This window comes from Melospiza georgiana, chromosome 6 (assembly GCF_028018845.1).
Source record: "Melospiza georgiana isolate bMelGeo1 chromosome 6, bMelGeo1.pri, whole genome shotgun sequence".
Lineage (NCBI taxonomy): Eukaryota > Metazoa > Chordata > Aves > Passeriformes > Passerellidae > Melospiza > Melospiza georgiana.
This window is the reverse complement of record NC_080435.1, coordinates 4,234,524-4,257,661: the sequence shown is the minus strand read 5'-3', so window position 1 is coordinate 4,257,661 and position 23,138 is coordinate 4,234,524. Positions and strand designations below refer to the sequence as shown.

Genomic DNA, 23,138 nt, shown 5'->3' with positions numbered 1-23,138 from the left:
AAGCTCATGGTATTTATCCTTTAAACAGTCATTTGAACCACACCTTACTAATGAGATTTTTCTGGAAGCCACCTCCCTTCCTATTCATGTCAGTGTTTGCACCTTCCTGTATACTCCTAATTGTGTAGCATCCTGAGGTAACTACAGCAACTGCTTACATAGAAAAGAATCAGATTTTCAGTTGCCTTTATGGAACTCAGCAGCTAAATATTAAAAAAGCTGACTCTGTGGTCATCTAGGTCCATGTGGACCATGATAAATGTTTGACATCTCAGTGAACAAATTTGTTAGAGCTGTTGATTTCCAAAGGTGAAGCTTGCCCTCTAGGGGTTAATTCTTTGTGAGAAGGCCACATAATAGATGTAAGTCTACAAGCTAACTTTTTAGGGAGGTTCTCTTGATCTGTGAATTGCCTGCTTCATTTAGAGAGCTACTACTGCTTTTTTCTGCTAACACCACACATTTGTCAGAATAATGTCATTTTAATACCAAGACTTAATTTTGAGCTGCTGTCAGATCTCAGTAAAGTAGATTTAATCAAAAGAAATCCAACAAATCTAGTCCACACTGACCCACCTTTCTGGGTTTGCAAAGTTACTGTTTTGATTCTCTTATTTTTAATTTAATACATACTTTCTCCATGTTTTTCATTCTAGCTAACTTCATTTTCTGGGTATAGAATGGTCGTTCAGTATTATTTACATACAGTAAGTGTATTCCTTTAGAATGACAGGTTCCTCTGCTGTTTTTGATATAGATTGTTGTATTTATTGGTTCTTTACTTTCAGTTATCACAGTAATAGTAATGCATTCCTCTGCATTTTTCTGTAGACATACCAAATATTATTTTTATATTCCTTATTTAAAATAATGAGTAAATAATATGCAGATTTGTTTCAGAAAGACCAGTATTATACATACATATATATCTGGGGAAGGTGTTGCAAACTGAATTGTGTTTTTCTTAAATGTTGTCTCTGTTTAGGAAAGCTGGGATTACTTACTCTGACTTCATATTCTCTTCATGTCTTCAGTAAAACAAACACCTTCTATTACTCAATTCTGTTTCTGAATTTATACACCATTCTGGGTAAGTAGCCTAGAGTACTGGAGAACATAAATTGGTATTTTGAAATTACACATTAGATCCTGATGAAAATTTAAGAATTCTAACATCTTAGAGAATGGGGAAAATCTACTGAAGTTAAAAAAGCTATGTGGAACTTTAAAAGTTAATGTCCAAGAGACTAAAGGCTTATTTGTAAGAGCCTAACTTAGAAGCCCTGAATTAATTAAACACTTAGATTGTTAAATTACTCTGAAAGCAAAGTGATTATTTTTAAATTCAGTTTGCTTTTCACTTATTTTTTGATTGTTAGCATCAGAGCTAACAATCTGAGCTTATTCTCCTCCGATAACATGTTACTGAAATAGCTATTTTCTTGTTAGTCTGTGTAGTATGTATAACACAGAGCAGCCTGCTTGTTTTAATTCCTATGCTGAGCCAGGCTGGAATTGTTTGTGACCACATTTTTCATATATCATACTGTAATTCTGGGAAAAAGCTACCCTTTTCACCTCTCTCATAAGGAAGATATTATGTGTGGTGTTGAAAATTGTCAGAGAGATGAAACTAATTCAAAAGTATTTTCATTGCATGCCACAACCCCATCAAACTGTGGTGTTTTCACACCAGACTGCTGTTTGCTGCATATGAAAACATGAGGCTGATTACTCTGGACAAGCAATAGGGAAGTCTCAGGGTACAAAGGGCCCTGTGGGAAAGGGCTGTGTCTCTGTTCTGTTTCCTGATGGTGATGTTTGGTTTCCTCTCTTGCAGGACCATGGTTTGTAGGTGAACTGATAGATGGCCAGATAGGGGCCTGTTTTTCCTTTGGAGTGTTTGTTGGTGGTTCCTTCTTACAGGGCAGTATGACATTTGTGGTTGGGATTTTACAGGTGAGTATTTATAAAATAAAGGCTAAAAACTGGCGCTTTTTTCCTCAGGGGCTTTTTTCAATTTTTTTAATAGATTTAAAGAAAGAAGTCTTGGAAGTAAAGAGATTATTGACCATGCCTGACTACCATGGTCTTTCTTACCTTTCTGCAGATTTAAAGAAAGGAAGGAGGTTGTGCATTATTTTCACAAACTTCTCTTTTTCTCTAATAAAATGATGTTGCTTTGGACTCCCTGGATATCTGGATTAGAGGCTGCCTCTGCAGATGTATAACTCTACATTTTCAATGAATTTTCTGGTTTTGCCCTTGGCTCACACAATGTAAGCAAAAAACTGAATGGCCAGGGTAGCCCTTGCAGTGTTAACTCTTCAGATCAGTAGGTGTCACTCTCTAAGCACACATGAGTCCAGTTTTCCCAGGAGTGTTTTCCCCATTAATCTGAAAGACAAATTGTCATTCCTTGGCATTTAAGACAGAGGATCAAAGCAGCATTGCCTCCTTCTTCATGGTGTCTGCTTTGTACCAGTGGGACACTGCAGTGGGCTGGGTCAGAGTTAAGCTGACATACAGACTGCCTGTTTTTGCCATGTTAATTTTTTGCTAAGTCTGGCTCCCTGAATCATTTCCAGGAAATGTCAGATGTGTGTTAGTGCCTCTTACTGCAAGGGAATGGGCAGGAATTCTTGGCCTGGGACTCAGGCCCAGGCAGTCCCAGCTTTATCAGCTGCAGTCGTGGAGATGCTGTCGCTTTTTTTTTGAGATTTTCTAAGCTTTTTGATGTTGACATTCTTGTAGTGAACTTTTTCACACACTTTTTGTAAATAACTTATTGTTTTTCATTCTTTTATGGAGGAAGAGAGAGTTGATAGACTGTTGGTTTGACTTGTGTCATTGCAGAAGTGTCACTGTTACTTTCTAATCTGCGGTTACTTTTGTAAAACTATAAATATTGGAGTCAGAGAACAAAACTTCTCTTTTTTCTTTCCCTTTGAGAGAGGTGGTGTGCTTGTGTTCTTTCGTGTCCGTCAGCGACAAGATGCATCCTGAGATTCCATCTCTAGGAATTGTACTCAGCCCTTAGAATGGGACAGCTTTATCTGTGCATACATTTTTAAGCCGTCATAGCTGTTACCCAGAACCCTTGGCTTCCTCATTTGTCTTATTTTTCTTCACTCTTCCTTTCAGATTATGTTTTTCAACGTGCCATTGATGGCCTACCTGTGCTGGTGCCTGCTGCTGCGCTGCCGTGGCCACAGCTTCCGTTCCCACCTCCGCCACGGCGGCCGCCTCGTGGCTGTGCCTGTTCACCTGGCCATGGTGCTGCTCCTGGCCTGGCAGGTCTACTCCTGCTACTTCCTGCAGCGCACATACGGCACCTTGGCCTTCTTCCTGTCCCCAATGAGAACGTGGCTGCTGCTGCTGACCGCAGCTCTCATTTATAAAACCTGGACGCTGAAATCGTCACAGCTCAGAACTTACATAACAGAGATAAAGAACTGTCAAAGCTCCTGAAGTACAGTATAAGTACTCCAAATTCTGGCTTAAAAGCTCTCAAGGTACAACCTTAGCATTTTGTGATGCTGGAATTCCATACACCCCACCGTTAAGTGGTAAGACCCAAAGCTGCACCTGCACTGCTACAGAACTGTATTAAATAGTTAATGTACAATATGTTATACACACTTTCCTTCTATTATACAACATACTGTATAATACATGTTATATAATACAGTTATGGATTATACATCAGTACAGTCAACTTTGGAATAATCTCATCAATGAGGTTTTTTTAGTGATACAGAGATAGATATGTCCACATGGATCACAAATGGAAATGTTTGCCTATTACTACTGTGAATAGAAAAATAATTAATTATTGATTTTTATAATGCTGCAAAATATGAGCATAGGACCTGATGAGCTTCTGGATTTGTGATTCCTTGATATTTATTTCAGGGTTGACATGTGTTTTTACAAGACTAGACCAGATGTCTTTATGAAGTAATAGTGATTGCAAAGGTGCTGTAGTGGCCTTCACAGCCAGAGTCCTATGCCCATACATGTTTTCAATTCATAATGCTGTATACAAGCAGATCATAGGTGTGTGTATGTATTTGTGTTCATGTTTACCTGAGTTGTGGCCTATAGCTCTTGCCCTGGGAGTGCTGGCTAACTAACAGGCTCACTCTCTGGAAGGAAGGAGTTTCATTTTGCACTACTAAGGTTGCCAGTCCTCCCACCCATGACTGGTGAAAGGACAGTGAATTATCAGTGGTGCTGGGGTTTTCAGCTTCAAAGCAAAGAATAGAGACAATAGCCTCAGGGTGGGAGAGACTGTAGGAATACTATGGTCTGATGCCTATAAAGTCTGTAATTTCTGTTTTTCTGGGTCTCAGCTGTGTTTCTGGGTCTTGGCCAAATGCACCAAAGAGTGACCTAAGAAAACTTATTTCTTTGTTTTCACTTTTTTCCTAAGTTCAAAAATTATAGAACAATTAGTTACAATAATGAAGAATGTGATGATCCAGAGCCAAGAAAGCTGAGGTGCCTTGATCTGTAAAGAGCACTGCGTTGCTTCACAAAAGACCAGCTGTGAGTGGAACATTTAAAATACTTTAGGTAATTTTACAGTAACTTACTTATGGCTTCTCAAGAAAAAAGAGGGCTAATTTATTGATGGTCCCTTTGGAAAAAACCAGCAGCAACTGTAGTAGAACACAGAAAAATAAATCAGAAGAAAATATTGATTACAACAAGGACTTTTGTTATTTCTAACAGGCAACAGTTTTCTTGTTCCTTCATTTCTGTTCCTCAATGATATAGGAAAATAGTAATGTAATACTACTAATAATGTAATGTCTTCAATGTAATAGGAAAAAGAGCAAGCACCCATTTACATGAGGTAAATACACTGTTAAGAGAATAAAGAATGTAATTTGTTGCTACAAAAGTTTGTTTTGCAAAGCTGTTAAAAAATCAGGGATGGCACAAAATTTATTTGTGAGATACAATACTGAAAAATTGATAATAAAATGACATTTCACAATTAAATTACTTTTATGTGATTAGAGAGAACAGGAAGTGGCAATAATATACTTCATATCTTTTGACTTGTTACCATTGTTATATTTAACATTACCCAATACTTTCACCCTTAGGCTGGTCTCTCCAATAGTGTCTGCACTGCACACACTTGAACCCACTGTTTGATTAACCCCCCACACTGAGCATTCATGCATGGCTTGTGTGGAGGCTGATTTTTTTTTAATTTTTTTTTAAGAAGAGAAACAAAAGTGCACTTACCAGTCTAGAAAATTCTGGGGGTCCAGGAAAGCTGACACACAACCTCCTTTGGCTTCCTCTTCACTTTTGTAACAACAGCTACTATAAACTGCAGTAAGAAACATTTATGTCTGGGCTGGAAAGGTCTTTTCATGGTGTTGGTGACATTTTGCATGAAATCCTGACATGTAACTGTACAATTTAGCACTAAACACTAATAGGTGCTCTTATGAAAAACACCATGTTTTTCTCATTGTCAATGAAGAAGACAAAAAGGAGGACAAGAAACAAGATCAACTAAAAAAAAAAGCAAAACTAAACCAACCCAACAAAAAAAAAAACCCCAAAAAAACAGGAAAGGGATGAAAATGGAAGGGAAAAAAGCAGAAAGGAAGAAAATGAAATATAGGGCAGACAACAGCAATACTTCAAGGTACAAAGGGAAATGGGATGGAAACGGAAATGCACAAGACTAATAAATAAGCAGAATATTGGCTTAACCAAAACTAAGGAAAAAAGGTGTCTCTGCCCAATACTGTTTACATTTTATTATCGTTTGCAAATGCTTATTTATAAAGATTGTAGCTGAACTGCCTTACTGTGGTCCTGTGGTCACAATGTCACATGAAGATAGACATGCATAAAGACCTCTAACAGCTGTGGGTCCGTTTTGAAACCATAACAATGGGGGCTGGAGTAATAGAACAGTGAAGAGTTCTCAGGAATAGAATGCTATGTGAAGAGGCCCCAGCAACAGAATACTATAAATCCTTATTTAGTTAACAACCAATTTTTCAGAGAGGCTCAAGCAGAAACTGTAACAGAATACAAGTTAAATAGCAATTTGTTAGCTGTTAGAAGGAGAACGTAACTTAGAATTACCTTTGATGACTGTAATACTCAGAGACATCTCCCCCCCACCCCACCCCAGAAAATTTAAATTTGTCTGTGTAAATGATAATACAATGCACTGCGCCCAGATTTGCACATGTGCATTAGGAATTTTGTCATAGGCATCAGTAATTAGCATGAGTGACTATTAGTCAGTATTTATATGACTCTTCCCTTAACACCTTTTTGAATAAAAGACTACTTGTTTCCTAGAAATTGTGCCAGGGCTCTGTGAGTTACAGGAGCTGCTGTTCCGTGCACATGGAAAAATTGCTGGATTATGCCAGAAAGTCAAGATGACCTAAAGAGATCAGTAGAGGAACAAAGAAACAAGGACCCCAGCCAATAGGTTCTAAGGGGCCCATCTTAAATCAAGATGGTGAAGTGCTTTGGCTCAGAAATGGTGTTCTTAGAGAAAAAGTAAATCTGGAAGTGCAAGCTCATGACCAGGGACTCAAGAAACCCACTGACTCAAAAGATGAGCAGTTATGCACACACAGACCTTGTTAGCAAATATGATGCCAGTCAATTATGAGTAAAAATGAGTATGTATTAGAGAGAGAGGCAAATGGACACGTTCCAAGATGGCTTTGTGGAATTAATACCTAGCACCCAAACATGAAATAAACCAAGTATCTTGGCTCTGGGCCAGATACTGGCTTTGCACTGCAGGTACTGAATCCTGTTTGAGGAACACCACCAGCTGTGTTGATGGAGATAAGAAACAGATGTATGAGTGTGCTTTTGGGAAAAGGAGAACAGCTTGACATAAAAAACACGGAATGCAATAAAGGGAAACTAAGACAATGAGATAAAAGGGAGGAGACTGATTATGATGCTGACATCTCAAGAGACAGAAATAATTAACCATTTGCCCAGAGAGTTACAGGTCTTGCCTTATTGTTGTAAAATGTGAATTATGTAAAAATTCGCTTAAGAAAGGATGTTATTTGATATTTGATATTTATATCTTTTCAAGCCTAATTAACAAGAAAGAAGATACAACCCACAAAGCAGGTAGCAGCTAACAAGCAAGTTGTAAGTGATGCCCAGGTGTTAAATACAAAGTACTTGTTGGCCTCCTTAAAGTTTAGGGCTTGACGTGCTTGACCTCAGGCCTAGTGGGAGGTTAGCAAAGCTTGGGAAGAATGTAGTACTGACAGAGGACACAAAGAATGCAGAGTTTATAGGCCATAAGGACATCTGGAAGAACTCCCATGATAAGGAAGAAACTAATAAAGAACTCAGCAACTGTGCTGAAATTGGCTCTGACTGGATAAAGGTAATTCTGACACAGGCAGATCACAACCACCGAGTCAAGAAACCCACCAACCCAAAAGAAGTGAAAGACTGGGCATGTGGACTAACTACCATGAGAAGCAACCTCCAAAGCATACTGGATTTTTCTTACCAGTTATTTGTCACCCTTTGTTACATGACACCTCTCACAGTGTCACCTCTCAAAATACATAATAGCTGAAGAACTACACTATTACAAATATTAAGAAATTAGGACAAGATGAAAAAAATCGTAGTTTCTATAACTGATGGCACTTAATTTAAAGAATCTTCTCCTTTTGGCTTTTTTGTTCTTAAGATGTGACATGAACCAGGATTCACAAGTAAAGGAATACTATGAGAATAGTAAACACTGGGGTTACCAGGGTGAGGTTTACTTTCACTGTCCCTATCTCTCTGTCTTAAAGCCATTTTGACTGATGTTGCTAGAGCCTGTACTGCCCTCCCCAGCTTACCTAACTACCAGAATGCTACTGCAATCAAGCCACCCTTATTATGGTAAGGAATCAGTATCTCAGCATGATCTCACTCTGAATCACCCCTCACATCACAGCCCTTAACAGACTGCTGACTTATGTGGATTACTAAGCAATTCCTATAAAATTAATACTGCTGGGAATATTATAATTTTATCATATTTTCTTCCAGTTGTAAAAAATAACGGTCTAGAGGACAATTACTCATGAAAGGTATGTCAACTCATGGTGCCAGAGATGAACTCACTCTCAAGTAGCTCTTCAGCAAATATTGTGATATTTACTTCCTCAAGATTTGAATCAAAATTTGCAGGTGTTTTGTTGTTAATCAGTACCTATAGCTAGGCAGCTATGATTAAGCAATTGCAAGGTGAAACTTGTAGGCATGGCTAATCCTTTGTTTTAAGGAAAAGGGAACACAATCCCAAAATAATTGGGCTGTCTGGATAAGAGCCCTTGGAGTGAAATCAGCAGGACTGAGCAGTAACTGGAGGAAAGGTAGTCCTGGCAGGGGATAGAAACCACCAACCCCTGTCCACCAAGTTAAAACAGTCTGCCAAATGAAATGGGGAGAAGTGCACATGTGGAATAATTAGCATGAGAAGCAAGAGATAGAACTGGCAAATAAGGGTCTGAGTACTAATTAATGAAAAAGCTATATCAATTGTAACCAATGAATGCTGATGGCTTTGTTTGCTAAAATGTGCAAATGGTGTAAAGTTTTGATGGTGGTTGTTGGGATCGGCGGGAGAAATGCGGCATGCAATATGAGTGATCAGCAAATCTCAAACTTTATTGATAGGTACACATCTTTGTGTCACTGTTAATTAATGAGGCTCATACATATTGCAAAGGCGAGCTCGTTATTGGTTAGGTACTTATCAGCCAGCTATGCCTACTTGTGCATTCTTGTGGATATTTATTGAAACTTTTCTTCATATTTCTGCCAAAGATGTTCTCCCCTATCCTGCTGTTGCACCAAGGGCACAATGTCCTTGCCTGTTATTGGACACTGACTACTGACTCCTATACTTGTCCCCTTCAAGCTTAACCAGTGGCATTATGTCGACGTGACCTTTCTCACCTAACCAACTGTCCACAAAGCTCTCCACAGGTGATGAGCCAGTCTTTTGTGAGTTGCTCCCCAATTTTCTAGTTTGTACAGAATACAGTAAAGAAATAGGAATTCCTCACCTTGGTGTGTCAAGTGCTGTCACACACCAACCAGGTGATAAGCCTATGCTTGGGACAACACAGAATGTTCTTTTAAACCACACCCATTAAATATTTGCAGCTGTAGGTGGCAACTGTCAAAATCATGTCAAGAACTTATTACTCAATTTGAGTATCAATTATTGCACTGCTGTTTCCAGTTCAATTTAATTTATTAGCATCCCAAAATCTCTGCTTTCAGTACATAGAGAACAACTTAATGGTTTATTTAAGAAATGGAAGTTAGTAAGTAAAAACTTGCCCACTGTTAGAGACCGAATGCAATTATTTTTCTCCAACCAATGACTTTTACTTCGAAATTGAGACGATCTGTTTTCCAATATTACCTCCGTTCATCATGGACTGGAAAGCAGCTTCAAGAGAAATAATGAAGTAAGTTTATGCCAAGCAAAACAAGCCAAGTAGCTTCCAAAAAAGAAACCAAAAATGGTAGAAGCAAATGTATTAAGTAGCTCCCAAAAAAGGTGACATACCACTTAGGACAGAATCATATTTATCCTTAATTATGTGTTAAATTATGAAGGAGATGAAAAAAAAAAAAAGCTAGCCTGTAATAAACTGCTAAGGGCAGCTTTGTGTAACAATTTAAAAAGAATTATTTGTAAGCAACAGTTTGATGCTACATAAGACATGATTGGACAGCTCACAAATGCTGTGGGTCACAAACATATATGAAAGAAAATGTTTATAAATATTGTACAGTAGTGGGAGAAGCTGGTACAAAAGAATCTATCTCTGAGTAAACAAAGTATGAAAGTATGATATATGACTGATATATTTGACCAAGTTACTTCAAAATACATATGTATACCAGTAAGGAGGAATTAGCAATGACTAGAATAAATTGAAATCTAGGAGATTTAGTTTTTACTTAATTCTACTAGTTTTCAGTCTTGTGGGACTAATGGCTAAAGGGACTAATCACACTCTTCCCTCTTCCTTGAAGGGGACACATTTTTAATACACATCACATGGTTCATATTACCAGATTCCCTTCACTTTTGTATTTCCTTTGTTACAGATACTTTGAACAAACTACAGAACATTTTGTTCTATTAAAAGAAATTAATTTTTACTTTCTTTAGTAAGATGCTTTGCCCTTTCTTCTGTATACTTTTAATTTTTTTTTTGTTAGCAAATATAATACCTTGTTAGATATTGTGTTTTTAAAGTATAAATTCAAGGATTTAAAAAACCATTTCCTTATACACAAGTTCAAAGAAAGGGGCAGCACTTCAAACCTCTAAGATTAGGATGATTATCACCAGCTGCTAAGATAGCAGTCTAAGAATAAATTCTCCTCAGTACTAAAACAACAACAACAATAAAATCTAAATTTATATTAAATTATTTTTAAATATACAATAATTCTCTTACAGAACATTTTAATAGTAAGTGCAAAATTATTGTAACAAAAATAACGTTTTTGGTAAAATACAAAAATCTAAACTAACAAATGGAACAAAGTTAACCTCTGTCATGGTATATAATCAGGTCATTATTCTTCAAAAATGATGTAAATATCTTACCACCCATGCTTGCTAAGCCTTCTACCACAGTCTCTCTGACCTGTCAATGCAAACAAGAGGAGCATTTCACATTTCTTAGAAACATGCCAAGAAACTGCCATAGAAACCACCCAAATCTAAAGACTTCTCTCGCTACAGTGGACAGGGCTCTGTTTGGACCAGATTCTTTCATCAAGAGAGGCGTGAATATTTTCTGATAAATTTGCAGGTGGGTTAATTCTTCAATCAGATCCCTGCCCCTACCAAAATTTAACATCTTGCTATTTTTCCTGGAAAAATAGCTGATCACTTGAAGAACCAAAAACTAATTCAGACAGACCTCACACGGAAGGCACAGTTAAGCATATGCTCATTACAAAGTAATAAATGGTGATTATAAAGCTTGAAGTAAAATTTCCAACAAGATCCTCAAAAGCTTTCAGGACACTTAACTTAGCAGGTATTTGAAAGTACTTTTTAAAAATATTTTTGGAAGTCTGAATCTTTAAGTGAAAAAGCACTTCCACCCTATGCTGAAATAAAGAACACAGACACGAGCAGCATGTAATCAGAGAAGTCAGTCATACTACAGTCAGACCATTCTCAGCAAGTACCTTTTAAAAAACAGTGCTACCTAATCAGCTTTCAATTATACTTACACATTTTTAAAGGTCTCTGTTCAATCCTGAGGCACAGTAAGAGAACCAGAGACAAAGAAATTAGTCCTCTTGTAGTAGGAGATAGTATCAAAGGCCATAGACTAAACCTAGAAGTTCTCACCTTCAGTTTACCCTCTTGGATCCACTGGCAGAGTTGTAATACACTAGCTTCTTGTTTGTCCATGTAGTTCAACACCAAGAATCTTTCCCTGTGAAAGAAAAGAATGAGCTTTAGTTTAAGAAGCTTTGATCAATGTCCTTGAAACTCTTTTCAGAAAACAGCCTTGATGAAACTGAAGGGTTATGAGCACAAATTATAAAGAAATGTAGCTCAGGGCCTTGCTAGTTTGTTGTGACAACTTCCTGCAGTGGGAGCTTGACAGTAACATCAGTCTTACCAAGATTTCTTCAAGTATCAGACAGAAGAGTAATAAAAATCAAGTAGTAAAATAGTATCACCAGAATAAGTAAATATCCATAAAATGTGAGCAAATTACTATTATTTTTTACATTTTCTTTTTCTTTTTTTTCAGTGGTAGGGAGAATAATTAGTGAACCTGCAACCAGATGGTGAGACTAACTTAACTTTCAGGTTCTCCACAATTTTGCATATCCTGCTGTCATGGCTTTCCATATCAATTGAGAAATGGAAATTATCATCAAAAATGATAATTACTTGTAGGGACCTATTGACTAAATTTTCCACTGCATTCTACTACGCATGGTGTATTTTACTAATTTTATCCATTGTTTTACAAGGGCAGACAACTGTAACAGGGACAAGGAAAGATTTTAATTAGGAGAGATGAATTGATTTGCACAGAAATCAAGTCTCCCAAATGTCCTGCAATGCAATGACTGAAAAAAATCCAAGACTCTCCTCCTAATCTCTGCCTTAGCTCCATCTGAACCCTAAGAGGAAATTCAGCAATTCCCAGAGTCAGAACATAATAAAAATGTTCTACCCATATATATCTGTCACACCTACAGTTCCATTATCTAATAAACCCCAAATACTAAAAATGTAACTTCAGTAAAATCACTGCATCAGCTGCATCCTTATGCCTGAACTACAACATTTTGAGAGAAGGCACTTTGCAAAACTTCTGAGAACAGAACTATGGCAACACCTTCCCTTGTCCTAAAGAATTGTCAGGGATTAAAGGACTGAATCAAGCAACCTCAAACAAAATGTAACAAATTATATCTATGATTCTATATAAAAACATCCTTTCCCATTTTTTATGCTGATAAAAACAAATGTAAGAGAAAAGATCTAATGATACCATGATTATATTTTCCTTTTTAGGCATGGCAACATTCTGTTCCACTTACAAGTAGCTACTGCAGATTACAGACTACTGTCCAAACACCATATGAAAAATCTACCTGGAATCTGGTCACAAGTTCTGGAGGACAACTGTACCTTGTGATGTTCCTTTCTTTCTGTATTTTTTCTGTGTCAGGAGGCAGTGGAGGGGGATAAGGCACGTCTTTGTTATACTGAGAAATCTGTCCACACAGGATGATATGACTGTTCTGATTCATCTGTTTAGGACAGCATAAAGTGAGAAAAATGGCATTCCTCAGTCTCAGAAACTAAATTTTTCAGATGCAATAGATATTATTGCAAAATTTTCATTAGCCACATTTCCTGTAAGAGTGGGAGAGTTGCACGCAGTCCCATAGAATCTATGACAACATTAAAATAGGTAAAAATGCAAGGTAATAGTGGGTAAATAACTGCTATTCAGGCTAGTGTAATTTAAAAAGGCACAAAATAGAAGGAATATAGGAAATTATTATCTTGCTGTGGGCCCCCAGAATCAGCACCTGAAGTCGATTACTGAAGTGGAAAGCTGTGCTGTATTACAGGCTGGACTCCAGTATGAGTTAATTGAAAGCTGAGCATGCAGACATTGGAGAATAACTAGAATAAACCTGACAGCTGGAATAATCACCTGACTTATAACTGTATCACTGATGTCACCACCAACATTGTCAAAGTAAACATCCACACCACCTGGGCACAGTTCACGTAGCTGTTTTGCCACATCCCCCTTCTTGTAATTGATAGCAGCATCAAACCCCATTTCTTGGACCAAAATGGAGCACTTCTCATCTGTGCCAGCAATCCCCACGACTCTAGAGCAGCCCTCCAGACGGCCAATCTGCAGGCACACAGTTAAAAAAAACTAAACCAAACAAACCAACCAAAAACTCCAAACACAAATTAGATCATCCATCTGCATAAAAGTACCAGGGGAAGAAAGGGGGTCCTAAGGGGTGTTACAGTTATTCCCATCCCACTAAACCCCTGGCAGCAAACACTCCCATCTCATGTGACACAACCACTTCTTGTCACTCCCTCCTCACAACTACACACAGGGCACAATCAAAATTTACCATCTTTTCAAACCCACTGAGTGCAGACTATGTTTGTGGAATCAACAATGACTGCCAGTACTGGAGAACCAAATATAGTAGAAAATGACCATCTGCCGAGTACCATAACATAACTAATAAAAGGAAAAAAAATTAGACAATAATTGATTTAAATACAACCTTCATAGATTTGCTCATGCATTGTTTCTTCATAGCTTCTCTTTATTAGCAGGTCTAAAGTTTGCTTAATATCAATTTTGTTTGTGTATATATATATATATCTAGATATATATATATATATAGGTATATATATATTTCTAGATATATATCTAGAGAGATATTTGTAGATAAGCACATACACACCACAAACAGGTTCTGCAAAGCAGAGGAGGATAAAAGGACTGTAAATCTCAAAACACAAAGGATGTCATGGAACACAGCACAAAGGGTTTACCACATTACTATTTTCTAATAGAGAAAACAAATGAAAGTCCCCAGTCAATAGTGTTGGGATGGCAGGCTACCATATAAATGTATAATAAATACATGTATATATACACCATCTATTTTACTTGTGCTAGCAACAAGTAATCACCACCATCTTTGTTCTCCTCTCCCTATTTCATGAAACTTGATTTGCACATGTCAAGTCTTTCACACTGAGAGCGTGCGCCAAATCTGTGAAACTGGCCGTTCCCACAGGATGATATCTGCTCACGTTTACAAAGATTTTTATCTGTATATTTAATAAGCAGCACGTTTCAGAAGAGCAAACTTGCTAACAGAGTCTGTCTGCATGCCCTAGGCTGCACCTACCTGGCCGGCCAAAGAGCCGCAGGCACCGGCCGCCCCGCTCACCACCATGGTCTGATTTGCGCCCGCGGCCACGTGTCCCTTCTCCCTGATTCCCAACAGGGCCGTCAGCCCCGTGATGCCAGCAGCACCCAGGAAGTAGGAGAGGCGTCCATTCACAAGCTGTGGCTCCAGCTAGGGAACAGAAAGTAGGTAGGAGGTCATTTGTTTCTAAGGTGAGGTTCTGCTCTTAAGATTGCCCGAGGGTAGAAAACGAATTCAGGATATTTAGCAGGCAAGGTAAAACTGGTAGGGATGAGCTATCTCTAAACGAGTCTGTACAAAAATGTTATGTCTCTGTGGTTTTAGAAAAAATTTTTAAGCAAAGTAACTCACAAAAACTTAAATTATGGATGTGTTAAAAAACAGCTGGGAGATATGAAGTTTCCAACAATGGTGAACTATCTCCATGCTAGCATAAAAGGAAAAAATGCACCATTTAATCAAATATGGTGTTTGCAGATCAGTAACAGAGGGTCCTAAAGGAAGGAGTTTATTGGAAAGTATAAATTCTCAAACTACAGTAATTTTCTGTGATGAGAGAACAATCAACACAATATCCCTAACGCACTGAAACCTCTCCACTTGCAAATTAATACTAAATACCCTTTCTTATGTGAATGTAAAACCTGAGGTAAAAGCTTTTACTAACATAAGTTAGAAAAATAGATTAAATATACCTAAAGTCTTTCATGTGTTACAGTTACACTCTCATGAAGAAGTTCTATTAGAATTAAAATAATTAAGAGAATTATTTATTGGAGTAGCTTCAGGGATTTTTTTTTAAAAATAACCATTAAAATAATACTGGCATTAATATATTAGGGTTAATATATTAACCGGCAAAATTGTTATTAAAAAAATATATAAATCTTGGCACCTATGAGTTGATCAGCCTTTTGAGAACTGATTGCTTCAATAAGTATGTTTCTTTTGCACAAAAAAAATAGCATCATTAGCAGCTATTTAGGGGGAAAAAATAGAAGTTTGGGGGGGGGGGGGAAAGGATTAAAGGATTTAGGAAAAAAACAGTCACACACCACCTGGGCTTTGCATTTCTATTACCTTTTGCAGCGAGTCTCCATCAAGAATCGCTGCTGTCTGCCAGGGCCAAGTGAAGGAGGTTACAAAGTCTCCTTTAGCAAGGTTATGGTGCTGGCTCTCCTCCACCACCCCGATGCCCCCACCGTCAGCAACTTCAGACAGCTGCCAGGGCCGCAGGTAATCTGAGCCCGTGTCCTCGTTCATTCGGCAGCGCTGAAAGACAAGGCTCTAATGAAAGGCTCTGGTGGAACATAGCTGGTTTACCAGTTCAAGCTGGGTGGGGGACAAAGATGGGTGCTGAACTTCAAACACAAAGGGCTACTCAAAAATCTCTCAATAAGCCCCAAGTATTCATAATCTTTTCTTAGATCCCTCTTTCCCCTTGTTTGCTCAGTACAAAAGGAGGATGGACCATCCTGATCTCCACCAGGGTTACCAAAGCCAACACATTCTACAGATGGTGGCTCAAAAGCACCAGCACAACTGACAATGACTGGCTTGGGTCTGATGAGAACCCTACAAATGCCATTCCTCAACTGAGGGAATTCTAGAAATGCAGGACTGAAAAAGAATGCCCACAAGTCATTTAGTCTATGCCTGTGCACTGAAGAGCAGTCAAGTATATGTAGACCACCCCTGACAGAGATCTGTTTAATGAAACATCTTGAAATGGGACACATTTTCTTTCCAGTTTCCCATGTAGCTACAGCCAGTATTTCAAGATTCTTAAACTTTTTCTTAATTCTCAACCTAAATATACTTTCTTGAAATCTAGACTGTTTTTTTTTTTTTTACTATTACCATCTATGGAGGGAATAAATCATCAGAATTCTCTGTATAGCAGAATTTTACAGACTGTATCTGTCTGGTTCTTCCTCTACCTTCACTTCCATTTCAACCCACAATTCTCTCAACCACATGATTTCTGTAATTTTGCATGACTGGAAAAAAAAGAATACAAAAAAGGCTAAGTTCAGAAAAAAATGATACAAACAAATCTGTAATGGCTTACAGTCTCTTCCTGGTCCAATGAAGTCATATTCCTATATATACATATCCCAAACATATTAATGCCAAATTCCTTCCCGATATAACTCCATCAGAATGAACACAATTACTATGTTACACTAGATATATATTTGTTCTGTAATTGGTAACTTTGGTGTTAAACCTCATGACAGGTAAAGAGTTGAAGGTACTTAAAAGAACAATTTCTGGCTTAGCTCTGAGTCCATCACCTACCATGTAGGGGTCCACTGAGAGATAGAGAGTTTTAACACGCACTTGTCCCGCTTGGACTGTGTCTGCTATTGTACTTTGCTCCAGTCGGAAGTTTTCAGCCACTGGCACTCCATTCTTACCTACAGTTACATTAGAATTTAACAAATAAATCAATCAATGTAGAACTTTCCTTAGCCAACAGAGAAAGGCCTTTTTTTAAGGTAGCCCTTTTTAGGATAAATGAGGTTGAATATTTACTCAGGTGTAAAACTAGAACCAACCACTCTCACCCTTCTGCCTCTTCCGACTCAAGTGAGACTGAGGGAATACAGAAGCCACTACACATGCACATTCTGCAAGGGCATCCCTTCATAGAGACTTCCTTACACTAAAGCTTCCCAGAAACATCCATAAAATTGTGGCAAGGACCCCAGAACTGGAGGCTTTATCCTCAGGTTGGTACCACATGCAGCAGGTCAATCAGCCAACTGGAACCACCAGTGCTGAGACAGCCAGATAGCCTTGCCTATTTTAGGTCAGAGTGACTGCACAGCTAGAGCAGGCTCCTGCTGCACCCTTTGAAAGACTTAATTGCAGGTCACACAATAGTTCTTAATACTTAAAACTATTTTAGCATTAAGCAGCATACAATACTCCCCCCAAAACTTAATGTCTTCTACACCAGATTTATGAACTCACTACTCAAAATACTGCGCTGATCCACAACAAGGCAAATGTGTAAACAAGAGAGTAAACAAAACCTCAACAGTGTAAACTTAAACACCAAACCCTTTGAAACATGAGAGGAGCAAAAGATTCAATATTTACTACAAGGAAACAAAAATTAATGGTAACCAAATATTTTAGACACCTCTTACAATGCAAAAAGAATAAATGTGAGAACTAAAAAGTCATGTGCCCTAATCTTTCTTCACTTTCAGCCTCCACACTTAAGAGTTTCCTCATATATTGCATGTTAACCCTTTTTTTCTCACACAACAGTTTAGAAATCTACAGACTAAACAAATGCCGTTTGAATATACGTTACATTTTCAGTAGATATGTATCTATACTAACACAATTTACATTTATTAATAAATGCAAATTTATTATAAATATATGTATTTATATTAATGGAAATCAATACATGTATATATAAATAAATGCCCTATAAATAAACTTTATTGCTGCATACCATATTAAGATATATAAATGTCAATATCTCACATTAGTGTCTGTTTCTACCCTCACCATTCTGGAGCATTAGGCAATCAGAACAAACACATTGCTTTTGTAGTGGAGAGAAATACATACCAGGCCGTGAATTCAGCACTACTCTTTGTATAATCATCTCTGCTTTTGCAGCAATTTCACACTGGATTTCTACAAAAGAAAATGTTGTTTGAAGGCCTGAAATGTATATTTAAAAAAAAAAAAAACAAGAATATGAGGCCAAGTACTCAGTAATTTGGAAACTGGGGATGAAATACAGACCTCCCCAACTTCAGGATCCCAGGTGCCCAAGGAAGATATAAAGAATCATATAAACCAACCTCAAGCATAACATAAACAAACATGTGAATAAGGAGTTTCCCTGTTTATCTTATTAAAGCTCTGATTTATACAATGTCACAGTAGCAACTATTGGAAAGAAGGAAAACTGTGATGCACCATGTTCCTTGTAGGACCATCACCAGCCCCTACCAGGCAGAAGGAGAGGTGTCTGATTAGCTTTGCTTTCCTGTGCTGACTGAGAACAGCACTCTGCTCCCACCTATCACACACAGAGGCACCTTTGCACACAAAGTCAGGTGCCACTCAATAAAAGGCAGACAGGCACAGCAGAATAGCAGTCTGCAGGTACATGATGAAAAGATATTGTTGTGTAAGATGTTTTGTAAGAAAAGGCAATGCTTTCTATTAGCAGTGCTCCAAGATGAGAAAGAATGAGATCATCACTCAATCTGTTCTACAGAAAGATTTGTCCCTGAATTTCAACAGTTTTAAAAGAGGATTGCAAATCTGTGATTTTGCACCTGTAAGACCCAAAGTTATTAAGAGGAAATTACCTTGATTTAACAGGAGAAAAAACATGATCTCACATGCTTTCAGATCTAATACAAAATAAAAATGTGACTACTATTTTCAGCCAAGAGCCATAAATAACCAACCTCCATATGAACAAAGGACATTAAAGAATGAAACATGATAGCTAACATCTTTGTCATAATGTTTATTTTGCTGACAAGAACAGCAAATTGGAGTAAATCTAAAAGATGAGCCCAGAAAGAGTACATCATCACCACTGCAAAATACAGAACCTTCTGTCTGTACTGCTACAGTGCTTACATAACAGCACTCACAAACCATCAAGAACTACAGTCTGGAATGCTACAAAACAACTAAAAAGTTATTAGGAGAAAAGGTGCATATCCCTGGCCATCCCTCCCATCTAAAACACACAGCTGACTCAAAACACAAGTATCTTGTTAAAGAAACAGATCAAGCTTTTATTGTGTTTGCACTTGAAAAGCTACTTATTTGGGAAAAGTTACTAAAAAGTGAACTTCTTTCCAGTATTTCAACACCTAAGGATGCTACAAGGAATGAATCTCAAATGTGTCTTTACAGCATCACAAAATGTTGAAAAACAAGCGACCTGCAGAGTTCTTTGGACAAAACAGGGTAAAACAATAGCCTACAACAAAAGGAAAAACCTCCACACTTTGATGAAATTACTACTTACTGTTTATAAACAAAAATGAGCATTGAAAATTAAGGACTTACCAACTGAAAAGTGAAAGAGAAATCCATCTTTATACCCACACAGCTGATATAATCTCTAGAACATGAATAATGTAAAACTCTAACAGGAAGGATGGATTAAGAGAAAGTTTGGTAGGTTCAGCTATAGGCTTCCTGTGTGATGATGGGCCCATCTCTGTATTTATTTTGCAGAATATTTTTCAGAACAAAACTCCAAATTCTTCCTGATAACATCTGCCCAAAAAAATTACATTCAAGTAGCACAACTATTATTCCCAGAGCAACTGATTTAGCACCTGAGAATTTCTGCTAATACAAGAAGCATTTATAAACTGTCAGATGTGCCCAGCGCAGTTTAAAAGGACAAGCCCACTCTAGTAAATGATTTGCACACATTTGCAACTCAGCTGAAGTTTATAACCACTGATCAAACTGCTCTGTGCACAAATAATGAGTTAAGAATGCAGTGAATAGAAGGCAACAGCATCTGGCATGAAATCTGGGCACATCACTCCTCCATACACAGCATCCACAGCCATGGCTGAGGGTTTGAGCCTCTGTTTTTAAACAACACAGAGCAGGCAGAATTGCTGCACAGCTCACACCTTCCAGAGCAGTCCACTGTCAAACCTCCATTTTTGTTAGCCTAAAACTAAATATGTGTATTGTGCAAACACAAAACCCCAATCTGAACAAGAGAGGATGAAGATAATTTTTATTTTGACTAACATACTCCTGAAATATCTGCTTTCTGTGATTATACAGAGGGGGGAAAAACCCAGTTATATAAAGAAAAAAAAAAATTCCAAGATATTAACGTACTAAAAGGAAGACAAAGCAATACAGAGCAGCATAGATAGATATGAGTAGAAAAATTATCCAGTGTAAGTTTAGACTATTCTGAATGCCTGACATTTTGAAGGAACAAAAACACTGTTTATTTCCCAATTTGTTTTCACAGCTTTTGTTTGAGGAGCCTGTGTACTGATTCAATTTGAAGATCTTCCAGATACTACGAGTGGGTGGACAAAAAGTGAAACTGGCAACTGAATTGTCTCCAATCCTGTGACAGCTGCCACAGCACACAACACTGCAGATGGACATTCACTTCTAAACAGGACTGCACCTACAGTGGAAGTCAGCAGCACCATTACACAAGCAAATGGTCACAGTAACACCATAACACAGTAAGAATCAAACTTTCCTCACACTGAAAACAATACAGAGGTGGCTAAAGAAAATAAGTAGAGGCACCATCTTTTAGCACTGTACAGCGAAGAAAACTTTTGGAAAAAGAGAACAGATTTTCCACAAAAAGTGAAATAAAGGCGATTTGTATCATATACACAATTCTTTTCAACACTCACATAGTGCCAGTGTGCACGATGTTTTTGACTATTTTTTAAAAAGACAACACAATTATTATTTTTTAGCTTGTCCAGAAAAAAATCAATCTGAGTTGGTTTAACTCTTTAAATTAAATAGAGTAAAAATTCCAAGTTTTAACATCATTGTGCTATGCCAATATCCACCCTATGAGCAGATCAGGAGCATTAACCAGCACAACAGCAGCATCTTCAGGGGAGTCTCAAGCATGTTTCAGCCCAGTTTTACTTCTCCCCTTGCCTTTCTTTCCCCACTGTTTCAGAGACACGTGACAACTCCTTTCAAAAAGTTAAATAAATTCCTCAGTGCCAAAATGCTCCAGTTTGTTTGCCCTGGGCTTGGTTCCCAGAACTTGTTGTTTCTGTGACTGCCTATACTCTTTGCCAAAACAAGTCACCTGCTTCCAAGCTATTACAGCCCATGCCAGATGCAGTTCAGTTAAAAAGCAAAAGGAAGAACAGGTAGTCCTGTATCAGGCCCAGGCCACAAGGAGGAAGAAGGCAGGCATCTAAACAGAGAAAAAGATCTGGAAGTCCTCTGAAACTGTGATGTCAAAATGGCTGGAGCAAAGATCCTCAAAGGAAACTCGAGGAAAGAAATTTCAAGAATGACTCTGAAGGAGGAACATGCAGGAAGAAATGATGGGAAGAGCTGGGACTAGGAATCAGTAATAACAGAGAAACATGACAAGAACAGCAACTTAATGGCCAGTAAGACAGAGAAGGGCGAAACAGAAGGGGGAGAGAGAACTGAAGCAAGTGGGAACAATGAATGAGACAACCAAGCAAACTGAGGTGGGAATGACTGGCTAAAAAACAAGAAGAGACAACTGTAACTGGCAAGGTGAGGTAAATGGAAAAGCAAATGTAATGGATTAAGTATCAAAGTTTCCACCAGCTCCACTAAGGAGTCCTACATTTGATGAATGCTAATTAATGGTAAGCCAGAATCAATACCAACTGTCATGAATGGAGAAAAATACATGCCATAAAAAGCTAAGTACTTTTATGAATTGAACCAATAAACTTAGATTTCCTAATGTTACATGTTTCATCACTGAATTTTCTGATGAGAAGTCTCTCTCTCATAGTGTTTTCGTCATGTGGATTTTCTGACACAGTATAAGTGTTGAGGGCAGGCTCCAATCTTTCCTCCAAGAAGCAGATGAGAAAGAAAGACAATAGTATCAGGATCTTGATCCAGGCATCTCCTTTTTTTATATCCCCAAGAAGCCTAACATCTTTCAGCTTTTTATCAGATTTCACTGACCTACAAATCAAAAGTTCCAGTAAGCATACTCATTAATATCTACATAAAATAGGACTGTATAAACTTTACTTTTTCAAATTCGGGTGCAAAAAAAAAAAAAACCCTAAAAGCTTTTAGGTACCTCATCTTGAACTTTTTTTTCCCCCACAAAGTAGTTGCACTGTGTTAGAGTTGCTGAAAACTGTTTAAAATACCATATCTGTATATGGTCTATATACAAAAGGCCTATTCCTTCTTGGCAAAATTCCACGTAAGGAATGCAGATTGCTCCCATGGTGGCAGGAGCATCACCCGATGGGTTTTTTTGAGAAGGCGACAATGCAGTTTGCAGGCTCCCACGTGAGTGCCCCTCAGTGACTACCCAGGCTGCCAGGTACGCCCAAAGACCAAGGCAGAAAGCAGCGCTGCCGGAGGTGGAAGAGCCCTGGAGAGAGCCCTGCAGACGGGTCAATACCAGATTCGGCAGCCGCAGACAGAGCAGCCCAGGAGAGAACCCAGAGAGGCAGCACAGGGAGCTCAGTCCTGTAAGGCGGCTCAGTCCTACAGGCTGGTCCGGGGCTGCGGGGGCTCCGCTCCTCTCCCCAGGAACGCCTCCACCGCCCCGGGACGCGCTGTGATCAGGGGGCTCAGTAAAGGCCGATTCCAGCTCGCGTTCCAGGGACCGGGCAATGCTAGCAGCCTCTCCCAACCTCTTCCGCACCTGTGCTCCCACCTGCCCCGCAGCGAGAAGGTGCTAATGCCTAAATACGACTCCTGGGAAGGGGAGTACGGGCTCTACCAAGCAGCCGGCCCCCAGGCCGAACTGCGGCTCGCCCCCGGCACCGCGGCATCCCCTCAGCGCCCGCAGCCCCCGCTCACCTTGAGCCGACCCGAGCGCCCCAGAGCCCGCCCGGCCCGGCCCCGCGCGC

General features: G+C 38.6%; 2 protein-coding genes across 11 annotated transcripts in view; one reads left to right on the top strand and one right to left on the bottom strand.

Moving 5' to 3' along the window:
- Positions 1 to 4,104, top strand: part of TMEM62 (transmembrane protein 62) — an 18,034-nt gene extending 13,930 nt beyond the window's left edge. For 2 of the 3 annotated variants that reach the window (XM_058027218.1, XM_058027219.1), the window contains 3 exons: positions 986 to 1,090; positions 1,841 to 1,959; positions 3,145 to 4,104. In XM_058027218.1, the coding sequence (XP_057883201.1) occupies positions 986 to 1,090; positions 1,841 to 1,959; positions 3,145 to 3,471 (551 nt within the window). In that variant the 3' untranslated portion in view covers positions 3,472 to 4,104. Of the gene's footprint in view, positions 1 to 656; positions 708 to 985; positions 1,091 to 1,840; positions 1,960 to 3,144 lie in introns of those variants that run through there. The other variant, XM_058027220.1, reaches the window with a different exon arrangement.
- PTGR2 (prostaglandin reductase 2) overlaps positions 1 to 23,138 on the bottom strand; it is a 26,378-nt gene extending 3,240 nt beyond the window's left edge. Inside the window, exons 1-11 of one of the 8 annotated variants that reach the window (XM_058027221.1) lie at positions 22,007 to 22,140; positions 18,124 to 18,219; positions 16,831 to 16,949; positions 15,610 to 15,801; positions 14,509 to 14,679; positions 13,269 to 13,478; positions 12,734 to 12,855; positions 11,429 to 11,516; positions 10,670 to 10,709; positions 5,263 to 5,350; positions 4,433 to 4,664 (exon numbers count right to left, since the gene is read on the bottom strand). In XM_058027221.1, coding sequence (XP_057883204.1) covers positions 4,625 to 4,664; positions 5,263 to 5,350; positions 10,670 to 10,709; positions 11,429 to 11,516; positions 12,734 to 12,855; positions 13,269 to 13,478; positions 14,509 to 14,679; positions 15,610 to 15,801; positions 16,831 to 16,949; positions 18,124 to 18,219; positions 22,007 to 22,049 — 1,209 coding nt within the window. In that variant the 5' untranslated portion in view covers positions 22,050 to 22,140 and the 3' untranslated portion in view covers positions 4,433 to 4,624. Of the gene's footprint in view, positions 1 to 4,432; positions 4,665 to 5,262; positions 5,351 to 8,679; positions 9,494 to 10,669; positions 10,710 to 11,428; positions 11,517 to 12,733; positions 12,856 to 13,268; positions 13,479 to 14,508; positions 14,680 to 15,609; positions 15,802 to 16,830; positions 16,950 to 18,123; positions 18,220 to 21,964; positions 21,984 to 22,006; positions 22,141 to 22,930; positions 23,047 to 23,088 lie in introns of those variants that run through there. The other 7 variants (XM_058027225.1, XM_058027226.1, XM_058027228.1 and 4 more) reach the window with 7 other exon arrangements.